This window comes from Lagopus muta, chromosome 7, assembly GCF_023343835.1.
Source record: "Lagopus muta isolate bLagMut1 chromosome 7, bLagMut1 primary, whole genome shotgun sequence".
Classification (NCBI taxonomy): domain Eukaryota; kingdom Metazoa; phylum Chordata; class Aves; order Galliformes; family Phasianidae; genus Lagopus; species Lagopus muta.
This window is the reverse complement of record NC_064439.1, coordinates 51066648-51082583: the sequence shown is the minus strand read 5'-3', so window position 1 is coordinate 51082583 and position 15936 is coordinate 51066648. Positions and strand designations below refer to the sequence as shown.

At 41.6% G+C, this 15936-nt stretch overlaps 1 protein-coding gene across 2 annotated transcripts in view; it reads left to right on the top strand.

Annotated features, from left to right (window-relative positions):
- Nucleotides 1-15936, top strand: part of EGFR (epidermal growth factor receptor) — a 151406-nt gene that overhangs the window by 119295 nt on the left and 16175 nt on the right. For both annotated transcript variants that reach the window (XM_048952247.1, XM_048952246.1), the window contains exons 13-20: nucleotides 244-376; nucleotides 1907-2006; nucleotides 3804-3961; nucleotides 7502-7537; nucleotides 9020-9161; nucleotides 10196-10318; nucleotides 10926-11024; nucleotides 14480-14665. In XM_048952247.1, the coding sequence (XP_048808204.1) occupies nucleotides 244-376; nucleotides 1907-2006; nucleotides 3804-3961; nucleotides 7502-7537; nucleotides 9020-9161; nucleotides 10196-10318; nucleotides 10926-11024; nucleotides 14480-14665 (977 nt within the window). The remainder of the gene's footprint in view (nucleotides 1-243; nucleotides 377-1906; nucleotides 2007-3803; nucleotides 3962-7501; nucleotides 7538-9019; nucleotides 9162-10195; nucleotides 10319-10925; nucleotides 11025-14479; nucleotides 14666-15936) is intronic.

The window sequence follows — 15936 nt, the reverse complement described above, 5'->3', positions numbered from 1 at the left end:
TAGGTCTGGTACATGGTCACAGTGGATCTCATTTTAATTTTGAAAGGCCAGAATTTGCTCCAAAAATAAAGGCCAGAAGTCAAGTTTTGGGAATTAGGAAAATTGTGATTATTCCTCTTCTACTAAGGTCATTCGTGTCTGCTTTGGAATAGTTTGAAAAAAAGTGATTGTCAGGATGAAGTCATTTGCCATCTGTATCTGCCCTTTCTCTTGCCCTGAAGTTCATGGTTTCTCTTTTCTCAGCTGCTGACAGGCATGTGTGTGACCCGCTGTGCTCGGACGTGGGCTGCTGGGGCCCAGGGCCTTTCCACTGCTTTTCCTGCAGGTTTTTCAGTCGCCAGAAGGAGTGTGTGAAACAGTGCAACATCCTGCAAGGGTAAGGGGCTGCGGGCCCTTGGGGGTTTTGGTTTTAGAATGCGTGTGGCTAGAAAGTGAGCAAGACGAAGGGTCTTTGGATTTTGGTGTGTTGGCAGAGGTGTTAGCCTGAGCAAAAAAGATATATATTCGGGGATTTTATCAGGCATGGGGAAAAATTCAGGCCAGTTCTCAGCATTGGTCATACCCACTGCTCCTGAGCATCAGGCATGCTGCAAAGCTGTCAAGGAGGTGAAGCGCTGCCTTTCCTTCCCAAATGGTACAAAGGAATTTAAATCGCCAGTCTGTGCCGGTCATGCTAAACACATCAGGCAAGAGTCAGAGATAGCTGTCACCATCAACCACAGAGGCAGTTGTAGAAACACAGCCACTCCCCATAGGTTTCCTTGCTGCAAAGGCTCTCCTAGTTATACTCAACGTGTTGGATTTGCTGAACTGCAGCATGTTTCGTTAGATCAGAGCGTACCTGGTGTGCTCTGGGGCTGTCACTGAAGGGACAGGGCGATCTTGCTCACCAGCCAGATTAGTAACTTGCCCTCCAATGTGCAGTGTTGCAGTTAAGGGAAAAATAGGCTCCATCTGCAGAGCACTGGGTGCAGTAATTTGAGGCAAAATATTGCTTCAGTTCTTCACAAGTCAAGGAAAGCATACCAGTGTCTTTGTATCAGGGCTGTGGCTGTTTTTTTTTCAGTCAGTTCAGCATGTGATATAGGCAGGGAAAGCATGGCTAGCACCAAAAAATATGCTGATCTTCAGAAATGCACAATAGACTAATGCTTTGCCATCCACAAATTTGCTGGTGTAAACACTTCTGCCTTTGTTTTTTACTAAAATCTTTAGTGCTAAATAAGAACTTGACAGGATGCTCATGCCCATGATGACTTATCTATCAACTTGCCATTCAGCAGCTGTCTTTTTCATAAGTGAATTCCCTCCAGCAGCTTTTATGATCTGAAGGGCAGATCTGGGTATTTTTTGTGTCCTGTGATGTGTAGATGTAGTTTAATTAATAACTCTATTACTTGAAGGAGAACAGCTTTATTGCTATTGAAACCATCTGCTCCCAACTTTCATATTTTAGTGATTAATTGTGTGTTGTAGGGAGGGCATGAATTTAATTATCAGAGCATTGCTGTTTGACTTTCCTAATTATTATTTGGAGCTTTAGAAACACTTGAAATTATTTTGCTGTTCTCTTTGCATCGCTACCATTTAAAAGCTTCTGAAAATATTTGAGAACATTCTGTGTCATGAGCTTAAAATGGAAAGTAAACTCATTTGTAGTGTGTGGCCTGGAGTGCCATGTGTTCCACTGTCATCTAAATTTCCCTTTCCCTTACCTCTCTGTAAGCTGAGAAAGTGCCCCTGGTGTGCTGACATCAGGCAAGATGGTCCCTACACCTCCTCTTGTATCAGGGCAATCATCCTGATGGATTCAAGCTGGGAAAGACAGGAGGTGGAGAGACGAACAAATTTTAATCCTCACTAATTAGCTGGGGCTTTATTATTTCTCTTTTTTCTTCTATTCCAGGGAGCCACGTGAGTTTGAAAGGGACTCAAAATGCCTCCCCTGCCACTCAGAGTGTCTGGTACAGAACTCCACTGCATACAACGCAACCTGCACTGGACCTGTAAGGATAGACCTGGCTTAGCAAAACAGTACCTTGGGCTGTAGTTCGTTATAATGGGATGATCTTCAATTCCCATTTACTCTTTGCCACAGTCAGGCACAGGTGGGGGAGAGGGGAAAAAACCAAGAGAGAGAAGTTTAGGATGTGTTTTTCCCCCATCACATGTGTTATCCACATAGCCTCATAGTCACAGGGTCTTTCTTTCTTGTGTCTTTGTGGAAAAAAACACACACAAAGAAAACATAAGTGAAGATATAGTAATTTGGGGATGTGTAATTACTGAACAGCCAAGTTAGCATGAATAAATTACACTTCCTTGCTCGCAGGAAAAGAGTTGTTAAAATAATGGATCAGCATCTTGAAAAGACCTGTTAAAATTGAGATTTAAAAAGTGCTTACTGAAAAATACCCAGGATACAGTTTTTACTTAAAACTGTTTTTAACTAACTAGGCTAAAGTTTATAGCCAATGTTAAAGTAATGTAGGCATAAAGTATGATAAAAGAAAAGCACTCAAAACAAAATGATTGGATTTTCTTACTTTATACAGTTAGATATATGTTCATACTTACACAAAATACTTTTACAAAAGTCAAAATGCTGCAGTCTTGCAGTCAGTCCTGAATCTTTCTCAGTGTTTTTTATATAATTTTTCTTTAATTTTTAGAATACACTTATGTGTTATGAAATGTTCAGTTTGGCAACTGTGAAAAATAATTTTAATCAGATAAAATTCATGTCTTAATGATAAACCTGTAACTCCCCTTAATCTTCCTCTGTCTCAACAAGCTTTTCTCACTAACTGAAATCAAATCACTTGCTTCTTCAGAGCACCTCTTGCCATCTCCTGCAGCCTCTGTATTTGACCCTTGCCCATCAGTCTGAGGAGTGACTGCTCAGCAATGTGAACTATTTCCATCCTCCCTTCCAGTTCAGACCACCTAAGGGATGCCATTAACATTATAAACTACTTCAGGTGGTGGCCACCCCTTGTTCCATATTTCCCAGCATCTAGTAATTAGTCAATTATATTAGCCCTTAGATATTACAGTAATTAAAGTAATCTTCACATTGCATGTCTTACTGTAATTCCACTGAAACAAACATTGTGGATCTGGCGTGGATTTTTTGTGGGTTTGTTTTTTCTGTAGAATTTGACCCAGAATTACTGTTTTCCCTGATTTAAAATACTTACAGCATTCCAGATGCTGTCACAGTCTGAGTAAAAACAGCACTGCCAAAAATGGCCAGAGGCATTGCCTTTAAACGCAAATGAAATGCCATTCAAAGCAGAAAATGCATGGCATCCTTGGGTAGTTTCCATTTCCTGTGCTTCTCAACAAAGAGAAAGCAGGGAAATAACGATTTGGGGCCAGTACTTCGGAGAGAGATAAGCAGAGCCAGCCATCATTTTAAATCATGTGATGGTAGACTGCAGCAGGAAATAGCTTGGCCTGCTTTTCAACTTACCCCTTAATGGGGTTTCATTAAATTGTTCCCCATTTTAAACAAAAAATGTGAGCTTTTCCACCAGGCAGAGGGCAGAAAAAAAGGGCAGCAGGAACTATGCAGCAACAATCCCAACTTGAGGAAGAATTAGCTTTAAACACCAGGTATTGCCCTTTGTACAGTCCATCCTACAAGAGCAAAAACTCGTAAGTATTTCAGGTAGCAGGGTAATGAAATCACAAAATGCTGAAGATGTTCCACAGTTGAATGCACAGATTTTATGTTCTGCGTTTCTTCCTGGAGGAGCATAAGGAAATCGTAGATGAGTTGTTTCTTTTCTTCTTTGCAGGGCCCAGACCACTGTGTGAAGTGTGCCCATTTTATAGATGGTCCCCACTGTGTGAAGACCTGCCCCGCAGGGGTGCTGGGTGAGAATGACACCCTCGTCTGGAAGTATGCAGATGCCAATGCTGTTTGCCAGCTCTGCCATCCAAACTGTACACGAGGGTGAGTGAAACCATGTTCTGAATGGAGAGGAAGAAGTGAGAAGCATAAGAACAGCTTGTTTCAGGCTTTCTCCCTTCCTGACTGGTCCCATTTCAAAACACCAGGAACAAAAAATAGCAGGAAGTGAAAGAGGTCAGGCATACACAGGTAATGTAAGCAAAGTGCAGTGGACTTTGTAAATAGGAAAAGTTCAGTTGCACTTCTTTACACAGAAGGATCTGGGTCATTTAAAACAGGGTTGTTTGCTTACTTTCTGGTATTTTACAGAGCTTTGCACTAGTGGTGCACTTTTTTTTTTCCACCTGGCTGGGCACAAGGTCCTCTGTTTTTGGGAGGAGCATCAGTGACATCTGGTGGATGCTGAGCTCCTGGGGCACCTTTGATTTTTTGGGAGGGAAATTCCAGTGGGCGTACTACAGTGATTTTCTTCCCCTTTTACTTTCCACATCCTAGCACATCCCAGAGTTCTTCTCCCCTGTTTCTCTTGTGATTGTTTGGGGATTTTGTACACCAGCTTTCTTCTGCTCTGCTTCTACAGCTAGGAATATATGCTCCATTAAAGACAGCAATGACCCAAAAGCCCTGGAATTACTCTGTATCTCCAGCAACTAACAAAACACACCAGCTTGATTATTCTGCTCCATGGTGAGGGATCTGATTTTCTGATGGATTATGAGAATCAAAATCAGCCACATTCAGTGAAGTGGAAGAAAGGGGGACAGCACAACTGTAATTACTAGGACTAGATGATGAGTCCTGCCTCCAGAGTCTTCACCAGTGCTGTGTCTTATTGGTCCTTATGTTAAATACCAGGGGGTTTTAGGGGTGGGTGAGAAAGTGAGGTCTGATAAGGAAGCTTGCAGCGGCACAGTTCACACTCAATGCCTTTGTCATGTTCTAAAGGTTAATGACAAAGAAAAGGTGGAGGAAAATTCTTGTAAGGCTTTGAAAAGTCCAATGGTTTTCCATTTCTTTTATGATTTTGAAGTAACTTTGGCTGTTAAAACACAGTCCCCTCTGAAAGGCCATAAATCATAGCAGTGTGTCTGTATTACATCAAATGAGGATCTGTGGGTCGAGGGGAAAGTTATTCAAATATTGATGGATTTCGGAAATCTATAGCTGTGTCTGAATCAGGACAAGGAATATCTACATAGAGAGAGGAAATGCTGAGTTCAGGATGTAACACTTTCAGGGATTGTACAGAGCACAAATTTTGCAAAAAGTAGAGAAATATTTCAGAGACTACAACTGCTGCTAGATTCCAGCCAGTACAGCCATAAGATCTTGAGGCAGTTTATAACACAAGGTGACATTTCTCATTTGGGTGTCATCATAAAATTCCACATTAAGAAAGATGGTTATACTTAGTATTGGATAGATACGTGTCATAGTCTTTATTTCTTCTTTGACTTGTGAAATGAATCAGAAAATTACATGGGATTTCAAAAACATAGGCTGATCTGTCATTTTATTCCCAAACGCCTTTTAACTTTATCCCACCAGACTTAGTATTGATGGATTTGTGTGGGAAATACTTTCCTTAAAAAAAGAGCACAGATGAAAATTTACCCCTCTTTTCCCTCCACGTTCTGGCCTAGAAAAATAACTGGTCAGTCATTCCTCAGACTTCAGGTACTATTTTTTTTGCTGTTAGGAAGTGCATGAAGGCTTTGCCATAATAAAGTAGCATGAAAAACAGAATTTTTAGAAAGAATTAACTTGGAGGACTATGGTCACATTCTGGAATAATGCAAGAGTTTTTTTTTATTTCATACACCTAACAGGAGAAGCTGCACACGCTTTGTTACATTAGCATATAGAAATTCACATCCAGGTGACTGATAGAGTGTGATAGGCTGAGATCTTGGGTTCTAGATCACTTTTCTTTTAAGTGCCCAAAGAAATAAGCCTTGTAGAAAGTGAGATACATCTCCTGTGACCACAGGCAAGCTGGTGGTTCTGCTCTGCATGTGCAGCCTCGCTTTGCTTAGTTACACAACTAAGCAAACAAAACAAGCTGTAGGCAGACAGGGAATGCTAACAAAGAGGACTCCCAGGATCCAGGAACCAGTATGCACAGTACTTCCAGTATGTCCAGGACACCAGGATGCACATTCTTGCATGGGAGACCAGTGAACTCACAAGACCTTCCAGATGCTGGGTCTTGGAACACTGTGTTGGCCTCTGAACAAGTCAAATACATGGGGGAAGATCAGAGTAATGAAACCAAACAAATAAACAAAAACACAATAAAATGAGTACTTGCTTCCCCTCCTTACCCCCCTAGACCTAGGTCACTCCATGAAATAAAATCTTCAGCTCCACCTGCCATTTTGAATTTTTTCTGTTTCCTCTTCTCAGTAAGAGGGAACTCAGAGCACTCTTCCTGGAACAGGTTTACTCCTTAACACATGCATGACCTCCTCTGTAGCTACTTTGGTATGATGGACCTTAATTCAGCACAGAGAGCAGATACCACAAGCTGAACTCTCCTTGCTGTGCTCTGTTTTTCAGAGATGATGTAATCTCCTCTGTAATGCTCTCCTTCCTCAGCAGGCACCACAAAGACCACAGTTCCTATGAAGAGCATACATCTTGTAGCCCAGCAGCACTTAGGGAATGCACAGTGCCCCTCAAGCCTGTTAGAGCACAATGTGAATGCAGTCACTGTGTTTTCATCCATGTTGTTTTTTATATGAAGCCTGCCAAAATGAATTTTGAACCTTTTAAATTCAAATGCAGGGAGAATGACTTGCTAGTAGAGTTTCTGGCTCTTTGGATAGCTGTCATACCTTTTTACATTACCAGTGGCATAAGATCTGAGATTCTGAAAGAAAAATATCATGGACACTGTAGTCAAAGGGAGTGCTGTCAAATCCTGTTTTCTGATGCAAGCATGTATCTGCTACCGAAGCTTTCCTTTAAGTCTGGAAATGGGAATCCTTAGCTTCTCAGGACACCGGGATAATACAGGAGGATCTGCAGCTGTGCATTTCCTTGTAGCTTTCTGTCATCTTGTATTCCTCTTCAGTCAGCCCTGAGCCCTTCTTTGCTAGAACAAATGACCACATAGAACCAGAGCACTGCTGATAGCACACTGTCTATCACACAGCTGTCTCCATGGCTGTTTATTTTTGTGGCCTCTGAGTCTAAGCAAGCTGATCAGTTCTTTTGAAGCTGGTGGATAGGACAGCACATGTAGAAACCACAGAAATATATTCAAAATAAAGAAGCAGGGAATCCAGGCCCATTTGAAATCTGTGTATCTGTGTTCTCTCCCCATTCTAACACATAAAAAGATGTTTTAAAATATTCTTTATAATGATTACACAGCATAATTATACCTCTGTGTAAAAGGTTCTGGAGCAGGGCCATTGTGTGATGTTTGTTAGAGTGTGTGATTATTATAAATACCTGTGTTAGTGCTTGTACTGCTCTAAAACATAAAATTTCCATCAGTAGCACTCTTCTTAGTTGGAATTATAGGAGTAGGTATGCTAGAGCTAACATGTTAGTAGCACTCATTTGTTTTTACAGGTGCAAAGGACCAGGTCTTGAAGGATGTCCAAATGGGTGAGTATTCCATCTGCTATAATTTACAACAGAGTTTGAAAGAATGCATGTGTGTCTACATTTCTGCAGTGTCTGCTGGATGCTGTAACATTAGGCTGAAGCTTGGTAAAGTCCTGCTTCAGATTTGTATGAGGAAGTGACTTCATACAAATATATAGAAAAACTATAAAAATGACTAAGTAATTAAGAACTGTTCCTACTGGCACAAGATTCCAAAACTTGTTCTGCTTACTTGTCAAAAGAAAGATCAAGATGAGACCTTGGTTCTGATACTGGAAAGGAAAAGGAGGAAGCTGGAAAAAGAAAGGGTAATGGTTTAGAGGCAGAAAGATACATGTTTAGAACTGATGTAGTTAATTCCCTGCATTATAGGGAAGTAATTGCAGAGAACGTGGGGGCTTCTCCAGTCTGGAACCCCTACATCTTCAGCCTCTCCATGCAAAAATAGACATTCATTCTTCTCACGAGATCTTATTTTGCGTTGTTTGGCCTCTTAGCTTGCTCAAGAACATGCAAGAAGTCAACAGGTTTCTCGGACTAAGAGAGGAATTTAGTTTCTGACAATTAAGTTATGCTATGGCAAGACAAATCCAGCTTAAAAATACTGTTAAAATATGACCTTTTTTAATAGTAATCCCCAAGGAAATCTGATGGATTTCCAAGTACAAACCAATAGGCAACCTTGGGATACAGGTTCTTCTTTTCAATTTAAGTCTGAAACCAGCTGGACCCTTATAAACAGGCAGCTATCAGTACATGCAATACAGATTGTTCACACGCTACCCAGCCTCAGTCATTTTGTACCTGGGGAGAAGGGCAGATAGTTTGAAGTACATCGTGACCCATGCGTCGTGCACTCTCACAGTGATGATATAAATACTGCTGTCAGCTTCATCAACGGTATTACAGCTGTGTATGCCTTCTTGATATCACTTTACCTGCATGTATACAAACCTGTAAGTACCTCATCTACATGGAGAGCTTTCTCTTTTCCCTCCTGCTTTGTGATGTTAAAATCACCAGGGTAAACAAGCAGACCCATCTCTGCAAGGCTCAGCACTTGGCCATAGGAGCACTTTTTTCCTGAGAAAATTGGTTTATTAAAGGTTGCTTTGCAAATATGGAAAGACAACTACAAAAGCAAACAGCACAGAAATGGGAGATACAGAAAAACAATCATCTGCAGGAGGAGGAGATGGCAGAGCAGTGGAGGAGAAATCTCCAGTGCGAAGCACAGTAGAAGTACAGATGGTCTCAAATCAGCTCAGTTCTTTTGATTTTTCACTATTCCCTGGCGATCAATAAACACAAAGGCTGGGTGAGGAACTTAAAAATACAGTTACACCAGACTCCCAAAATGTCAAATTGTTGTAGGGAGGTGTCCAATCAAAAATCAGAAATGTATATGCCACCTCTGTAGGTTTTTCCTGAATCACACACCTAAGCATTTTCTTCTCTTTCTGCATCTCTGGTGCCCGGCAGCTCCAAAACTCCATCCATCGCGGCTGGTGTTGTTGGAGGACTCCTGTGCCTCGTTGTGGTTGGTTTGGGCATCGGCCTATACCTGCGGCGACGTCACATCGTGCGGAAGCGCACGCTGCGCAGGCTGCTGCAAGAGAGGGAGGTGAGCATTGCCAACTGCCAACCCTGCCTGCTTTCCTGAGGGCAATGGAGCCGGACCACCTTAAACCTGAGAGCTGCAGCACTGGGATCTGCCTCGTAATGTGGCATCTGCCACACTCATTGGAAAAGAGGCAGTGGGCACCCAACACCTTCTCATTTAATCTTAAGTCTGATCTCTGTGGATATAATTTTCCAAAGCCATAGGGATTTAGATGTATAAATCTCAGTGGCAATCACTGAAAATTGCTACTTGAGGAAAAGACTGCCTGAGGGGTGATGTGTAATATGCTTGCCATGTAAACCCTCAGCACTGAGTCATTTCTCCCTCCTGAGAAGCCAAGTGGCAACAAAAGAAAATCAACAAAGGGAAAAAACTGACTTACATATCAAAACAAGTGTTGAATATTTCTGTTTGGAGGCCATTGCTACTGTTTGCAACAAGGCTTAGATCAAATTTTAACAGTCAATTCAACTTTTCCTTTTCGATTTATACAGTGATTGTGCTCAGAGTTTAAACTGTTGTTTTTAAATGCTGTGGTCTGGGGGAGCTACTTCCAGTACCATGGGAATTTCATCTAATTAAACAAGAGCAAACCTGAAAGGTTGCAGGTGGTTCTTGCACATTACTTTAAACATTTTTATAATTTATATGCAAGTTGAAAAAAATAATCTTATTTAAGATCTGTGGTAATTGCACTGTTCTTTGTGCCATATTTTTTAAGTCTTTTATGTCTAAGTCTTCATTTGAACAGCAGTATTCCTTCATTTTCCTTCAAAATGGCAGCTGCTGTTCTGCTCAATTTCAGTGAACAGAAATGGTGTAGTGGAGCTTATTTTGATTTATTTTACCTCTGAAATTTGGAACAACTCTAGATATTTATTGCTGTAAGTCAGAGCAGAACTGCTCTCACATAAATTTCAGCTGGAATAATATGTTCATTATTTAAATGTAGGATTAATTTCCTTCCCAAATTGTGCTGCTTGCTGTACCCCAACCTGCGTCCTTCTAAAGCCTTGTTCTTCTGTCTGCACCAGCTTGTCGAACCGCTGACACCCAGTGGGGAGGCACCAAACCAGGCCCACCTGAGAATTTTAAAGGAAACAGAATTTAAAAAGGTCAAAGTTTTGGGTTCTGGAGCTTTTGGCACTGTTTATAAGGTAAGATCACAATGTTTCTCTTCCCCTCTTTGTCTTGTTCCCACACGGGAAAGCCACCCAAACAGAGCATGAATTGAGAGCTGAGGTTACTGTTGTAAATTTTTTTCACTTTCATAACTTGTATGTGTTGAACTGCCAGAGATACTACTAAAATTGTCTTTAACTCATTTATTAATTTGATAACATGGGATTTTTTTGTGTGTTGCTGAACCAGTGATTTATAAACTGGAAGTGGCCAGGTTTTCCTATTGCAGACGCCACAATGTGCTAATTAATTAGATTTCTATCCAAGTAAGTTGTTCCTTATGCATGTCTTGGGCTATCCATACAGGTAATTAACATGGAGTTTTTTTTGTTTTTTTTTTTCACAAAAATACGGTAGAAGTAACAAAAAATGAAATGTCATTCCACTGACAGGATTCTTTTAAAACCCGCAAGACATAATGACTTTTTGCATATTGATTGTCAAATTTTTTGTTATTTGCTTTGCTTTCCCATTGCTCAGAATATTTAAGTCTACTCAGAAGATGTAAAACGTGTACATAATTGTGAGAATGAAATTGTTAGACATAAGATCTGAGTAATTCTTTGTTCTTCTTTTTGGTAGGGACTTTGGATCCCAGAAGGGGAAAAGGTTAAAATTCCTGTTGCTATTAAAGAATTGAGAGAGGCTACATCACCAAAAGCCAACAAGGAAATACTTGATGTAAGTGTTCATATTTGTTTTGCCAAGTTGACAGTGGACTGTGGATTTTCCCCTTTAGCAGCTAAAGGGATTTCAGAACATTGGTTGGCAAGAAATATTTAACATCCCAGCCAGAATTCTTCATATAAAATTGCAGTCATAATGCAACTGTTTTGAATCCTGACATTGCAGATTGTTGTCACATGGTTGCTTAGTTATAAAGGAATAAGTTAACTGTTAATCCGCAAAGAAAAATTCCCAGCTAGTTTCTCAGCCTTGAAAAGTGAAAAATTGTCTCACTTCCTGAAAGAAGCTTGGGAATTTTACTTTCTTACTCGGATAAGACTTGCAATTTCACAAAACAGGGAAAAGGCTGTTTTGAGGCACTGTTTCTCATATGCTTTCAGAGGGACAAAGATCAGCAATTCTCAGATGACTGAGATCTCTGTTAGACCTTGCCAGGTCCCCAGGAGCTGCTGACAGCCATGGCTAAACAACTATGGTCTGGAAATTGTCTTCCAGATTTTGTCTCTGGACTTCTGGAACAAGCTTCCTAGCATTATCCCATGGGGAGAAACCACTTGTTTCCCCTAAGCCTTTGAACAAGACACAAGCAGCACAGACCCTTTGCCCCCAGGCCAGTCTTACGCTTTTCCAAGTCCCAGACCCCCATGGATCCTGCTACTGCTCCACTGCATCCAGGGTAGGCCGATTTCCTCCTGCATGAGCCTTCCAGGGGCTGTTTCACAGTGATAAGGAGCACAACACAGTTTTCACAAATTGAACTGTGTCAAATTCCTGTATAGTGAAGGAAAAGTTAATTTATAAGCCTGTGGCACCACATCCTGCCTTCAGCAGAGCCAGATGCCCAAATGATACATTTGGTACATGCGTGGACTGCATGCTCTTTGGTGGTATCAAAATACTTTCTGTTGAAAGAAGTCAGAAAGATGATTCCAAAAGCTTTTTTCCTTTTGTTACACAACCAATATTTTAAGGTCACCGAAACATCAGAGATAATGACAATCAATTAAAGGTGATTTCTCCTACAGAAACATGCTAGGCATCAAACCAGCTCATCAGCTTTAGTTCCTGTAATCCAGACAAGCTCTCGCTGACTTTATTAGGGTAGGGCTAATTCAGAAGATTGTTGTTGAATACCAAGCATACTTGGAGCAGGTCAGAGCATACACAGAGACTTCCAAGATAAACAGTTGAAACAAAGGCTCACTTTAATGTCTACGACTACTTGGAGGGATGCTAGATGTGCAATAGCTCCCCTCTGCTCCCTTTGAGGAGGCCGTGGCCCTATTTCCCTATTACCAAATCTGGGAGCTCTCTGAAAGCTGTGTGGCCGAATGCCAACTCCACGCCTCCAGCTTCCCTGCTCTGCCCCAAGCCAGCCCAGCAGGGGCTGTGTGGCAGATGGGCAGAAAGCAGCTCTGAGCCTGCAGATTTCTTTTCCCCCTGCAGAAATTAATACAGCACAGAGCTGAATCCCAACAGGAAGCAACACTAGGAAAAGACGCCCTTAATCATCATTGCTGCTGGGTTTTGAGGCCTCCTGAGATTAGTGTATTTTGCTCTCTGCTTCCATCTAAGCATCATAGTAAATTCACAAGATTGTCTTAAAATCGTAAATGTTTACGTAATTAAAGAGCACATCGTATTCTTCTTTTGTCTTTCCTCAAGCTGCCTTACTCAGCATTCTCCTTGACAAAATATAGTTTTTCGGTTACCTGCTCACATTCTGCAGGAGGTTGAGTATCCCTTAATTTGAGTTCTGCTGGAGATCATCTTCACACTGGCTGCGTGGAGGCCACTTGTATCCCATTGGCTCTTAAACAAAGAAACCAAATGCAGACTTAGCACCTCTGAAGAAATGGCGTTATGTCATGTTTTGTTTAGGCTGGCATGTCATACAACAATTCCAGGGACAGAATGTATTGCTTAAGAATTGGGATTGTTTATTTCTTGAACGTCATTGCTATAATATCTTTGTTTAATAATAGTTCTTACCAGCTACACAGCTATATGACGTCTGTGGAAAGCTTGTTAGGTGGTGAGTTTACTGCTGTGGTATTTCATTTCTTAAGCTATTAGAAAGTGCAGATTTGCTTCTTTCCCTGCCACAATAGTGCTCTGTGGGCATTGACTATTAGTTTAGGCTTCTGGGGGCTGCTGACTTAATGCTGAAACTTTCAAGGGATGATTAGTTGGTGCACTCTAGATACTGAGTTAAGATACTGACGTAAAAGCTCACTGCATGGAAAAATCCCCATTTATTTATTTAATTGTATCAGTTTTCAATCAAAGGTCTTTTAAGATGTCCAAAACAAAAATACTGCAAAATCAGATGGGAAGTTAGTTAAAAAAAAACTTCAGCTTTGCTTTTTCCCCTATTGTATATAATTCATAGAATTGCTCAGGTTGGAAAAGACCTTAAAGATTAGCAAGTCCAAGCACAACCTAACCACACTACCCTAACTCTAACAACCCACCAGTAAACCATGCTCCTGAGCACTACATCCAAATGGTTTTTAAACACAATCAGGGATGGTGAGTCAACCACCTCCCTGGGGAGCCTATTCCAGTGTTTAACAACCCTTTTATAAAGAAGTGTTTCCTGATATCCAGTGTAAACCTCCCAAGTGCAACTTGAGGCCATTTCCCCTCATCCTGTCACCAGTGAGAAGAGACCAGCCCCGCTCTGCTGCAGTCACCTTTCAGATACTGGAAGAGAGCAGTAAGGTCTCCTCTCAGCCTCCTCTTCCCCAGACCAAACAGCCCCAGTTCCTTCAGTCTCTCCTCATAGGCCATATTCTCCAAGCTCTTCCCCAGCCTTGCTGCCCTTCTTTGGACCTGCTGCAGCACCTCCATGCCCTTTCTGTACTGAGATGCCCAAAACTGAACACAGCACTCGAGGTGAGGGCTCACCAGTGCCGAGTGCAGGGCAGGATGACTTCCCTGGTCCTGCTCACCACACCGTTCCTGATCCAAGCCAGGATGCCATTGGCCTTCTTGGCCACCTGGGCACACTGCTGGCTCATATTCAGCCCACTGTCCATCACTGCACCATTCTTTGAGCTGGCTCTTGACAGTGGATCTCAATACAAATACAAATCCCAAATTTTAATCTGTAAGTAGTTTTTGCATAAAAAACTGTGAAGTCTGAGCGGCTTATCCCTCATGTCCATGTTAAAAGGTGTATTCAGTTTTACCAGAGGCTACAACAGCCTCTCGGGACCTCTTGTCTCTTAACTGCGGACAGAGCAAAGAAGAGGCACCGTGTTTACCTTACTCAGGGTGTACAGGCTCGAAAGAAGAGTTTTTCAGGTATTTATGAAACTCAAACCCAAAAGGCTTTATTAAGTTTTTCATAAAATGTATAACTATTTTCTTGATATCATAGACAAATATTTTGGTTGTAAATAAGGGAGTGTTTCACATCCCTTTCTTCCCTTCTTTCTTCTCAGGAAGCCTATGTGATGGCTAGTGTTGACAATCCTCATGTGTGCCGCTTGCTGGGAATCTGCCTCACTTCTACTGTGCAGCTCATCACCCAGCTCATGCCTTATGGCTGCCTCCTTGACTACATCCGAGAGCACAAGGACAACATTGGCTCTCAGTACCTCCTCAACTGGTGTGTGCAGATTGCAAAGGTAAGTTGACCGGCTTGGCTTTGGGGCCAGCTAAGACCCAGGCTGTGACAGAGATATCAGGAAATACATCATGTGTTTGTTTACTTACCTGTCTGCGCAGGTCTCCATATTTCACTATGCCCCATAGTTCCTGGAAACTTGATACACATCACCAAGCCGTCACTTTGTTTTAAACAATTTATTATTTTCAAGCCACTGAGCAAACAAATTGCTCCTAGGCAGCATAATATTGTCACCAATGAAAACTAATCACCCAGTGATGAAACAGTCATATAATTAAGTTGCGACGGAGAAAAGAATCTGTCATTCTCATAACAAAATGTTGCTTCAAGTTACCATATTTATTTGGGCTGTGCCACAAGGCAAACAGTAATGTTAAATATACCTTCTAGCATGCCCTGGAGAATGACCCTGGCTTTTCAGGCTGAAATCTGTGTGGTCTGGGGATCAAAACTGCTGATTAATAAATACCATCTGGCTGTGACCAAAGACATTCCAGGCACCACAGGGATTTTTGCAATTCAGATACAATGAGTTGGTGCATGATCAAATTGCCACAGTGCTAAATAAACAACATTATCACACCTGGCACTGGTTATCTGCCTGTGCGTGGAACTAAAGAGAAGAGAAGCAAAGGAGGTTGAAGTACAGCCCTTAGCAGCAGTATGCTGCGTGAAAGATGGTTCGGTATGTAAGAGTGGGGCAAAACCAAGCTGCAGTTTGTGTAAGGCTTGTTTTGTGACAAAGCATTATTTGCAAAGTCCAGATCCTTAATGCTGCTCATTTCGGTAATACCAAGTTAACCACACACTTACCACATTATTGGTCCCTTGAGACCTTGTATACATCTCAGGCTCTCCTGGCCATGGTTTGCTTTCAGAAATGTATCCACCAGAAGTATACAGTGCATACTTTTCATCTAGTTATGTGTATTTTTTACAGCACACTCCACAGCAAATTAGTTTGTGTGTCCACCGGTAACACGAGCTGCCATTATTCTGACTCTTGCTCTCTCATTTGAAACCAATTATTGCTCTCTCCTGGTCTTTCTTCCTGTGGATGATGAACCGGAGGCCACATTTCCCTCCTTTTCTTCCTCCTCCTCATTCATTTTTAAGGTGTCAAAATCAGTCCCCAGACTGATCCTCAGAACACCCCATTTGTTGTGCGCTTGCCTGAAATGTTACCATCCACAATAGTTGCTTCTTTTTGATTTTCTTCACATCAGTTCAGCATTCACCTATAGCAACCTTTACCCTTCCCAGTGTTGC